Raw genomic sequence first — 12,162 nt, 5'->3', positions numbered from 1 at the left:
TACTTTTTAATTGCTTGATCTCCAATTCAGCCAGTCTTCTTTGACCATACATGGGAACTATTAAGTGGTGCTAGGTTTTATGGGTCCAAATGTGGCAAGAACAACTTTGGAAAGCTGTAGCGGTAAAAGGGACATCTGAACGGGAATCCCTGCTGAAAAGCAGTCTTTTAATTATCATTTGAGATGTCTTCTTAGTCTGACTTTGAAAATACCATCTTAACGTGTCTTTGTAGAATTTTAACCTTGGTACATAGTGGGCTCTCCATATATATTTGTGAAATGAATGTGTTTTCTTCAGTACCTGCTGTTGTCCTAAGTGTTGGTTGTTTAAGGAGATTTAAAATGTGATTCTTGACTTTGAAGGGCTAACAGTTCAGATAGAGAAATAGGACTTATATGCAGAGGTGTATACATGCAGAGATATGCACAGAGGCTTTATATGCTCAGTGCCAAATAAATTTAATAAACTTTTAAGTGTCACATGCATCCATAGTGGCTGGAATGGCCAGAAAGGTCTAAAGGGGGGGTGGGACTTCAGCTGGACCTTAAAATGAGGCTCTAAATTAGATAAGCCAAAAAGAGGAGAGTAAACATTCTGTTTGAGGGCACAGGTGAACAAATGCAGAATGTGAAAGGTATGTTGGGGAACAATGAGGAGATCCCTGGTGCTAGTAGAGTCATGCAGGAGAGAATCTAGAGATACAGTTGGAGCAATAGATAGATTGTAAATTCCTTCAGGTCAGAGGCCGTGTCTTATCTTTATCTCCTCCAACTAGCCAACATGCTAATGCATAGTGAATAAAAACTGGAATTGAATTTCACAGGGTTGTAGAGGGCTTTGAATATGAAAACTAAAGAGTTGTACTTGATCCTCTTTTCCACTCTGAGACACTAAAGGACTTTGAATACAGGGGTGATGTGGACAAAATGGTGATTTAGGAAGATTCGTTGAAATAGGTTGACTACTTGCCATAGCCTCAGATATCAACTGTTAGTTCCCAAGTCTGTATCCACAATTCTGACTGCTCTTCTGAACTCTAGACCTAAGTTTCCAGCTGTCTGAAAGAAAGTCCAGCTAACACCTCAGTATTTTTCTTTTACTTTACCCCACCCTTACTGAATCTGTGCCTGTTATTTTCCTTATCTCAACTAAGGTACTGCTCTCCTCCCAGTAATTCAAGCTAGAAACATTAGAATTATCTTGAACTCTCCCTTTTTCTAATTTATAGTTAAGGGCTATTGTTTCTGCCTCTACATTGTCCTGTGAATCTGCCTGCCCCCTTTATATTCCTGCTGCTTCTGCCCTAGTTCAAACTCTTAGATTTCTTTCTTGGTCCATCACAGTAGACCCCTAACTGGTTCTTTTACCACTGAGTACTGCAAGTCTGGCCTTCAGTCCACTGCCAGATTAATCTTCCCAAAGCATGCCTGTGGTTCAGAAAATCTCAGTGGCATCGTTTTGTCTACTGAATTAATGCAAACCTCACTCAAGCTTTCTGGGTTCTCTGTGATTTGACCTCAGCTGACCTTGCTAGCTTTCTTTTTCATTATATTGTGAAATGTATGCTATATGTAGCCATACCATTCTTTAAAACATACCCTGTGTACTTAAATGACTCCAAATCACTGCTCATGCTTTTTCTTCAGTTTAGAATTCCTTAACTCCTTTTGGGGCTGCTAAAATCCTACTTGTCATCTTAGGTTTAGTTAAACACTAATCCATGAACTCTTCTCCTACCCCTTTGTCAAAATTAATCGCTTCTGTGTTTGTGCTTTACTGTCATCTTATGCAGCCTGCATCTGGTGTGTTATTTGTTTGGTGTTATTGTTAATTATTTACATGCCGTCTCTGCCACTAGATTGTAAGCTCCATGAGGTCCGGGGGAAAGATAAGGCAGTCGGCTTCTGTAAAGATTACAGCCTTGGATACCCTATGGGGCAGTTCTACTTTGTCTTATAGGATTGCTATGAGTTGGAATCAACTCCATGGCAACGAGTTTGGTTTGGCATGTTATTCAGCAAGACTGGAATTAGAGTTTTCATGGAAGAGTGGATAGGGATGAGTGGCAGTTAGGCACCACATTATAATTAATCTTAGATGCCAAGCCAAAAAGTTTGAATGTTATCCTGAATGACGCATCAGGTTTTGGAACTGGATTAGAGTTGGTTTCAAACCTGACTTCATTATTTACCTTGTCACCTCAGCTTTATATTTCTAGTAAATAATACCGATCTTATAGGGTTGTTGAGCATTAGAAATAATCTTTGTAAAGTGCCTAGCACAAAAGTAGGTACTCAATAAATGCTAACTGCTAATATTATTAGGCGGATAAGGAGTCACTGAAAGATTTTAAGGTGGACAGTAACAAGATCAGTCTTATGCCTTAGAAAGATTTCTGGCACATTGTGCAGGATGGACTAGAGCAGGAAAACCTGTTAGATGCAGGGAGAAAGGATCAGTTTTAGACAAATTGAATTTGAGGTGAGCATGAAACTTCTAGGAGGCAGCTGGATATGAGAGTAGTGTTCTGGATAAAGGCCTGAGCTGAAGATATCAATTTGGGAATTATATCTATCATATATATATATTTTGGGGGGCAGGAATTAATATGGTTACAGTGGAAACCATGGGAGTAGATTATAGCATTCTGAGAGAATGTAGAAAACAGCTCTTAACTTTTTTGGAAAAGCTATGGATTTCTTTTTCTCCCACAATGCACGTAACCTCAGAAAAGTTGCATGCAGTTTTAGACAGTGGACCCCACACCCTTTCCCCAGCCCCATCTATGGGCGTTTAGGTCCATGGATATCTTAGGAACCTTTAATGTAGAATGAAGAACCTTTAATATAGAATGAAAAGAGAAGAGGGCTAAGGATGAATAAACATTTAAGGGGTGGGCAGAAGAGAAGGCACAACCAAAGAGGAAGGAGGGGAGAAAAAAGGGTAAAATGGAGTCTCAGATTCAAGAGAGAGTGAGTTTAAAAGGTGAAGGAATGATCAGCAGTGTCATCTGCTACAGAGAATGTAAGTGTGATAGGACTCAAAACTATCCATTGGATTGGCAAATTAAGAGGTGATTCTGGGGTGAGCAGTTTCAGTGAATTTGTGGAGCTAGACGCCAGGTCACATGGGTGAGTAGGAAATGGAGACAGTGAGCTTTGTCATTGTGTTTGTTCAGGAAGCTGAGGGCAAAGAGCCAGTGGAGAAGAAGTTGAAGATATAAGAGTTAGGATATAATTGCTGGATTAAGTCTTCCAAAGAAAAGAGGAAAGGTAGGAGATAGATTTTAGATGGAAGGACTGGCCTAGGTTACAGGGAGGGATACCTCTACCACTGAAACAAGAATAATGAAAATTAGGGTAGGTATTGGTAGCTTGGTGGCCAGACCTGTAATGGGCTCTTATTAAAGTTGGAAACAAGCATTAAATCCTTCTAATTTAATGACCCCTAAATGATTAATAAATCATTGATGCCTCAAGTGTTAAATCTAAGAACTTCTCAGTGGATTCTCAGTTGTCAGTTTATAGCCTCGAGAGGGGCTGAGTTTACAAGATCAAAATGAATCCCTTTTCTTTTTAAACCTAACTCTTTGATTGACTCTTTTCCACTCATGATAAGGGTCCTTTCTGAGAGTTATTCCTCTGGTTAGGTATAGGTAGAAGGATCTTTACTGGGCCTGGAATTAAATTAGGGGTTTATGTGTAGGAAGCCAAATCTAAAATTTACTAGTTTGAAAATCTGAGCCGTTTGGACCACTCTGAAAGTCTGTGTAACAGTTAAGGTTGCTCCTTGGCTTCCACTAATGAATTTCCTAGCTAAACTATTGAGATCTTAGTTTCCGCACACGGCAATATCCTCTTATCCTTATTTAAATCAGGAAGTAACTTTCATAGAATGGATGGATCTGCAACATAGGATCCTAAAGAAGGGTCCTCCAGCTTAGGAGCTAAGGAGGTCTGTAAAACCCTTTTCTGAGGAGCTTATGGCTCAGTTCTAAGCAGGCTAGCTGGTCTTGGGAAGGACTGTCACTTGTAATCATGTTGCCCTTAGTAATTATACCCAGAATAAGTATTTGGCTCTCTTCCTCCTTAATTGAAAATCACTTCAGTGGACAAGTTAGCTATTAGAGGTGTGACTGATAAGTGACCATCAAGCTTCCTTAGTATGTTATCCTCAAAGAAGGGCTTGGTAGACGAACAGACTAACTTATGGATAGTAAAATTAAAAAGAATCAATTGTGCTAGTCACATCTTCAGGTATAAATGAAATGAGGCAGTGGATTAAAAAGAAATCAAATGAACTCCACCTTTTAAAAATACTGATTAGTTTAAAAGGAAATCTGTAAACCATTTCCATTTCTATTTATTTATTGTTTGACCGGTTACAGCAAACATGTATAGCTTTTATAATAAAAAAAAAGCAATAAAGACAACCTGCATCTGCAGAGGGAGAATTTTGAAAAACTAGAAGCAGACTATTCTTGGTAAAGCAGAGTGGGTCTGGTATTGTTGAAAATGTGGCAGGCAGAACTTTTATTTAGCTCTAATTTTGTTTTTTCATCAAGTCTGCATAGGCCAGCACACAGGTAATACTGGAGTCTTCATTGTTTTTTTTTTTTTTTTTTATTGGACTGCATTCTTGTGGGTAACTTGGTTCTGATTTCATTCTGTGTGTTTGTTTAGCCAATCTTCTAATCTTATATTGACCAATGAAGAAAGTATTTTTCTTGAGGGTTTATTATGGATAGCTTTAGCTGTTAAGCAGGAGAAAGATGTGGCAGTCTGTTCCCCTAAAGATTATAGCCTTGGAAATCGGATAGGGTAGTTCTTCTCTGTCCTGTAGGATCGCAATGAGCCAGAATTGACTTGATGGCAATAGGTTTGGTTTTTTATGGGCTAGCTGTTAAAAGCTGTGGGAGATATAAAAATTAAAGCATGATCTCCTTCCTAAAGGAGTTAATGATCTCATTGGTGAGGTAAGAATAAGTATATTAAAAGTTCAGACTCTATATAATTATATAAGTGCTGATTGAGTGATGAGCACAGTAAGTACCATAAAAATTTGGAGAACAAAGGAAGAATTGAGAGCTAGAGTTGTGAGGAAAGGGTGCCATAATAATTTTTCTCAAGCACAAATGTGATCATATCATTCTCCTATTTAATCTTTCAGTTCTTCCCTCTTGCCTATAGGATAAAAGTTTATACTCATTAGCTTGTCATGATTTGGCCCATGCCATTCTATTCAGTTCCAAGTCTCACTACTGTCTAATACACACCCTACCTTTCAACCATTCTTAAGTTTTTTTTTTTTTTTTAGTTATAAAAGAAAATTTAATGATCAGAAAACAAATATTACAACAAATTACTGTAATTTATTTTTAGATAGATCTTTCCTATCTTAACATGTTATAATTTAAAACATTTCTTTCTATTCTTTGCTCTCTACAAATTCCTCAATGATTTCATCACAATTAAGCTGCTGAACAATATCTACTTCCATACATAATAAGGGTAATAAATCGTGTCTAGGCTGAATCTTTGTTGTACGTTGAGGTTTTTTGAGTCTCTTTAGGGATAAAAATGAGCTTTCTGTTTTGCAGTTTGTGATCATTAAAGTTAGGACTATGTGTAAAGTAATTTCAGCATTGGGAAATACACATTGTATTTTATCTTCTGTCATGGAATCATAAACATGACTACATGAGTAAAATTTGTCTTTCCTGATCTGTAAACTTAGTTCTCATAGATCTCATCTCTGTAGATCCTTAATTCTTTGCAGTTCTCTAAACATAAGCTCTGTCTGGTCTCTGCTAATTTGCATTAGATGTCACTTCCTGAAGTAACTTTGTCCCTTCGCTTCTCCTTTCGGCTAGCTTCTCCTCATCCTCTAAGGTTTAGTTAGAGTCACTCTTCTGGGAAACTTCCACTAATGTTGCACGTTTCCCTCCCTTACTTAGGCAGATCTAACTACTTGTACGTTCTTGAGCACACTGTGCTTACCTCTATTATAGCACCTGTCAAATTTCATTGAAGTTATTTCTCTTCTCTTCTAGACTATGATCTCTTTTAAAGGTAGAGATTGTGACTTTGGTATCTGTATTGCCAGAGTCAAACACAGATTTTTCCTAGCAGCTAAGTCCTTAATATAGATTTATTCAAAGAGTAAACGAGGGAATGAATGAGCTGGATTTTAAAGAATAAGTAGCATTTGCATAGGTGGAGAGGAAGAGTAGCATGCCATGAAGGGAAATTAAATAATATGAGCAAAGTGTCAGTGATTTAGATGAGACTGTTATTGGCAAGCTAATTTTTTGATTCAGTCTGCAGATGACTTGGGCTTGGAAAGGATGATGATATTGGAAAACTGGATCAACATCTAAAAAATATAAAAATATGTTGGAGTAAGTGGTCAAATCTTATAAGAATCCTGGCTTCAAATAATTGCAGGACTCAATTAAGTGAAAGATAACATTAGACTTGTTATTTTTCTGTAATTCCAATGGTCCCACATGAGAGCCATTAGGTAAACTTTATAAGGAAGCATTTTATGACAGTTTATGGAACTTTTAAATTGGTATGTGTTGCCTTATGAAGTAGTAAATTCTCTATTAAGTATTTAAGCAACAAGAATATAGATGTTTGTATATTTATCTGTATACATGTATGTATAAGAGTTGTAGACGTATGCAAGATTCAATAGACCTTTCAACCCTGAATCTATGATTCTTTATTGGTGAAGGGATCCATGTATCAGCAGGGAATTGGACTTAGGTAACTGCTAAGTTCCATTCTAATTCCTAAATTCTGTGGTCTGTAGTAGGAAGAGATAATTGTTCGGTGCAAAGCAGGAAAGGATAGGACAAATGTGAGAGCAAGAGGCATTTTAAGGTGGAGAAGAAGGATGTGAAGGTAGGTCCAGAGACAGAGATGGGGCAGAGCTTATTGAATGGCTACAATCTCAGAAAAATAAATGGATAGTGCAGTCACTTTGTAGCCCTGGTGGTGCAGTGGTTAAGAGCTACAGCGTGCTACGGCTGCTAATCAAAAAGGTCGGCAGTTCGACTCCACCAGCTGCTCCTTGGAAACCCTATGGGGCAGTTCTACTCTGTCCTATAGGGGTGCTATGAGTCAGAATCTACTCGAAGGCAATGGGTTTGGATTTTTTGGGTTTTTAGTGCCGTCACCTGGGAGTGGAGAGAGAGAATTGGCATTATTTGGATTGGTACCTGTGTGACTTTTACCAAGGAATCAGTAATAACAATCAGAAAGGAATAACTGGGCAGTAGGGAGAGAGCCTAGTTGAAGTTTATGTGAATTTTTAGTTAACCAGATTTATATAATTCTGCATTTTTCTCCTGAAGTGTTATCTGACTTGGAGAAGAAATGGAAGAGTCAAGCAATGGTGGTAATTCAGATTTGGAGATTGTCATGGTGAACACAGTAGTAGATATTTAGACAAGTGAGAGTCCCTAGGTATTAGTGAGGGCAGCTTTGAATTGCTTAACCATGTTGCCCATCGTAGACTGAGATAATATTAGATATTCTTAATGAAGTGAAGGATGAGGAGAATGTTTAGGAGAATGAGAAATTGAGAAAGGTGACTGGTAAATAGGTTATGTTTGGAGACGGAATGAAGATGTGGCAGTGTGACTGCTGGATTTGAATTGGAGATAAAGGCCAGTGGCCAAGTAGGGCATTACACTTGGAGCTCAGCACATCATATACAGTGTCAGCATCAACATGTATGTTTTAGTAATGTGAGGACAATGGTGGAAGATACATGTGGAGATAATAAATGTGAACCAAGTTGTCAGAGATGGTTAAGATAGATTTGCCACGTGGAGGGGGTGGGCAACAGGGACTGTTCGATGACAGGATTATTTGAACCCCATGGTATAGGGGATGACATGGGCTTCAAATAAACAGGAAGAACGGTGGGGCTCATGGATCAGTGGTCTGGAAGTGGCTTTGGGGAATTGGCAGGAGTGGGAGAAGGTGAGTCCTCTGCAGGGTAGGCCTTCTGTGGAGCAATCATTGTCCACATGTTTCTGTTAAAGTGAAGAGCTGAAAACAATTAGATTGAAGGGGAGTTTGCCCACAAAGAAATGGAGGTTCTGTAAGACTTAGGAGAAGGAAGGGAAGAGATGTACAGTGGAGGTAAACTAGATAACTTTGGATGGTAATGGCTGGTGAGGAAATAGGAATGAGGGAAGAACTGGGTAGGAGAGAGAATGGAGCATTGATCCAGATAGATTGGTGCATGTATAGAGTGAGATTTAACCACTGCAGTGTGGGCATTATACCTTGGTGGGAGGGGTGATGTCAAAGGCCACTGTCCCTCTTCTTTTGGAGTATTCACAACTGTGGCTTTTTCGAGTTTGTTGTGTGTGTGTGTGTTGGGTGGGGTCACTCTGTTCTCCCGAAAATTATGATGCTAAGGAGTCTTTGACATGACATGATTTTTGAGGCATGTGATTGTGTCTAATCTGTAAAGTGACATCATGGTCAGGACTGATGGTAAAATTCAGATAGGCCAAACCTCGCTAACGACAAGAGACACTGTATCTGTGGGGAAGGCCAACCCTTTTAAGGGATCCTGGAGAAACTGAGGTATGGGCAAGTCAGGGGTCTGGGAACTTTTCGCCTGGGTAGCAAAAAGCAGTGGCTTCTCTGTGCTTCCTTTATAGATGAACGGGACCGGGTTCAGAAGAAAACATTCACCAAGTGGGTCAACAAGCACTTGATGAAGGTAGGACTCCTTTATATATGCCGCCCTAGCACCTCTTGCTGCTTTTAATCTGGATCTGTCATTCCCTTTTCTCAGGTAGTTCAGATTGCTTGTCACGTGCTCAAGTCTATGGAAAACACACGAGACTTTTTTTTTAAACCAGCATAGTCATAACAGCATGGAAACTTTTACTGATCAGTTTCCTGGTGTGGGCGGTAATGCATGCCATCACCTCAGAAAATTTAGGTTGCCAATACCATACGATGATTCCTGGGATTCAAAGAACACTTCAGTCTTACCTTTACAAATAAGGCTCTTTATTTTTATTTTTTAGTCTGATTACTATGAAAGGATGAAACAGAGGGGATTTTGTTCTCCCTCTGTTAGTGCACACATCCTAAATGTACAGTTTGATGAATTTTTTACACGTGTATATACCTGTAAAGGAGCCTTGGTGGCACGGTGGTTAAGTGATCGGCTGCTAACCAAAAGGTCGGCAGTTCGAACTGACCAGCTGCTCCGCAGGAGAAAGATGTGGCAGTTTGCTTCCGTAAAGAATTACAGCCTTGGAAACCCCATAGGGCAGTCCTACTGTGTCCTTAAGGGTCACTATGAGTAGGAATTGACTTGATGGCAACAGGTTTAGATTTTTGTTTATACACCTGTATAACCTACCTTGCAGATTTTCTTGGTTTCTTAGTGGTGCTGTGACAAAAATTCCACAAGTGAGTGGCTTTAACAAGCAGAAATTTATTTTCTCACAGTTTAGGAGGCTGGAAGTCCAAATTCAGGGCACCAGCTCTAGGGGAAGGCTCTCTCTGTTGGTTCCGGGGAAAAATCCTTGTTTCAGCTTCTCTAGCCAGCTATCCTTGGAGTTCCTGGGCTTGTAGACGGTCAGCCTTGGTCATTTTTCAGATAGTCTGGGTCTTCCCCCTGTGTCTGCCTTCTTCTGTACCTAATCTGCTCTTTTATATCTCAAAAGTGATTGCTTTAAAACACACCCTACGTTGATAAGGCTTTAACATAACAAAGAAAACCCTATGCCCAAGTGGGATTACATTCACAGGTATAGGGGTTAGGATTCACACCACATATTTTGTGGGGACACAGTTCAATCCATAACACAGATCAAGATATGGAGCATTTCCAGAATGTCTAGTGGTGGTGAGGAGGAGGGATTTTATTATTGGAGAAGCCAAGGCAAAGACATTTTAAAGACCACCTAAGGAGAAACAGTATTTCTAATGTTGCAGCCAGGATTTGAAAACGTCTTTGAGTTATAATAATTACTGCTGCTGTGGCAAAGGTCACCTGTGACCTCTTAATTGCAGTATCCAGTGGCCTAGTTTTGTCTTCCTCCTATTTGATTTCTCTGTATCATTTGATACTGTTGACTAACCACTCTTTAAATCCCTCTCTTACTCTGGCTTCTGGGACACTGTTTTTTCCTGAATTACCTCTTTCCTCTATGAGTATCTTTTTCTACCTCTTTCACTGACTTTTCTTCCTCTGTGTGGCTCTTCCACATTGCAGTTCCCCAGGGTCCTAATATTGGCTCTTTTCTTATTTTGTTCTCTGTGTTCTCCTTGGGCAGAACTATCTGTTTTAGTCACAAGGATTATTGGGTTGAATGAAATGCAAAGACATGCAAGTAGAAAGGAGAGAGAATGATCTCATAGTATCTGATGTCTGGAGGCAGCTGGGCTTTATGAAAACTCAGCAATGATCAAGCAGCTACCCTCTCTCTTTTTTATGAGGGAGGCCTTATGTTCCTTCATTTTACTTCTTTCTGTATGTCTCCGACATTAGTATGTCTAAATTTCTCCCATTGCTTATGTGTGAGCCATCGTGGGTACCCCCAAAATGGTGACACAAGTCCCTGAGACTCCATGATTCTAAAGACACAAACACAGAAAACCTGTTGGCTGGGGTTTTCTTTTTTTTTTCCATGGGTCAGCTGTGCATTTATAGTTCAGTAAGCTATGGCCAGGGAAATGGCCACGTAAGTCAAACATGGCTCCCTTAGACCATTCCTTTCACTGCAGACTGTGGCTAAGAACAATTTTCAGACTGCAAGGTATGGATAAGGAGGCAATGATAGAGCCTTTTCTCTGTATTCTTTCCTAAGCCAAAGACCTGTGTCTCTGACAGTCTAGTTGACAAGTACATCTGGATGTTACCCTGGCATATCCTATGTTGAACACATCCCAAATTGCTGAATGTTTTCACTCATGCATCCAGCTGTCCAAGTTAGGAATTTAGAGTCATACTTGATTCAGCCCTTCCTATAATCTCTCCTCGGTTACCAAGTCCAGTCACCTCCAGCTCAGAAAGTTGCTTGCATCTGTCTGTCTTCTCTTCTCCATCCCCATTACCTCACTGTAGTCCGGGCCTTTGTCATTCTTTGCCTTCACCACTATAATAGTTTCCTAATGAAGTTTTCTGTAATAACAGTGATAATAGTAGTAGTAGTTTATTGAGTACCTACTACAAGTCAGAAGTTGTTGTTAGGTGCCATTGAGTTGTTTCCGACTCATAGTGACCCTATATACAACAGAAAGAAACACTGCCTCGTCCTACACCATGCTTATAATTGTTGTGCTTGAACCCATTGTTGCACCCACCATGTCACTCCATCTCGTCAAGGGTCTTCCTCTTTTTCACTGACCCTGTACTTTACCAAGCATGATGTCCTTCTCCAGGGACTGGTCCTTCCTGATAACATGTCCAAAGTATGTGAGACGAAGTCTTGCCATCCTCACTTCCAAGGAGCGCTCTGGCTGTATTCCTCAATAGTGTACTCAATATTCTTCACCAACACCATAATTCAAAAGCATCAAATCTTCTTTGGTCTTCCTTATTCATTGTCCAGCTTTCATAAGCATATAAGGCGATTGAAAATATCATGGCTTGGGTTAGGCACACCTTAGTCCTCAAAGTGACCTCTTTGCTTTTTAACACTGTAACAAGTCAGATACACTATACTAAGTCCTTTACATGGATTATCTCCCTTAATTGTTCAGTGACCTTATACTGTAGGTTCTATTAATATCCCCATTTTATTTTTTTTCCTTGAGCCCCTAGCCATGACACACTAATGTCTTCATCACTCCCTAGCCCTGTACAGCCAATAATCTACTTTCTATGTCTATAGATTTGCCTATTCTGCACATTTTATATAAATGAAATCATACAATATGTGGTCATTTGTGAGTGTCTTCTTTCACTTAGCATAATGTTTCAAGGTTCATTCATGTTGGGGAGTTGATTCTTTTTTTTTTTTAGCTGTTTTTAACTGTACAATTCAGTGACCCTGTCACTGAACATTCACCATGATGTACAACCACTTATTGTTATTGGGAATATCCGCATTTTATTGATAAGAAAAATGAGGTTTAGAGAAATTAAGTTACTTGCTCAAGGTTACACTCCTA

The 12,162-nt window shown here is 39.5% G+C and overlaps 1 protein-coding gene across 10 annotated transcripts in view; it reads left to right on the top strand.

The window, feature by feature from the left end:
- MACF1 (microtubule actin crosslinking factor 1) overlaps positions 1-12,162 on the top strand; it is a 392,660-nt gene that overhangs the window by 124,895 nt on the left and 255,603 nt on the right. For all 10 annotated transcript variants that reach the window (XM_004371912.3, XM_023727207.1, XM_023727198.1 and 7 more), the window contains exon 2: positions 8,688-8,749. In XM_004371912.3, the coding sequence (XP_004371969.1) occupies positions 8,688-8,749 (62 nt within the window). The remainder of the gene's footprint in view (positions 1-8,687; positions 8,750-12,162) is intronic.

The sequence above is a fragment of the Trichechus manatus genome, unplaced genomic scaffold (assembly GCF_000243295.1).
Source record: "Trichechus manatus latirostris isolate Lorelei unplaced genomic scaffold, TriManLat1.0 scaffold00015, whole genome shotgun sequence".
NCBI lineage: Eukaryota > Metazoa > Chordata > Mammalia > Sirenia > Trichechidae > Trichechus > Trichechus manatus.
The sequence above is the reverse complement of the archived record's forward strand: the minus strand, read 5'-3'. Positions and strand labels throughout refer to the sequence as shown.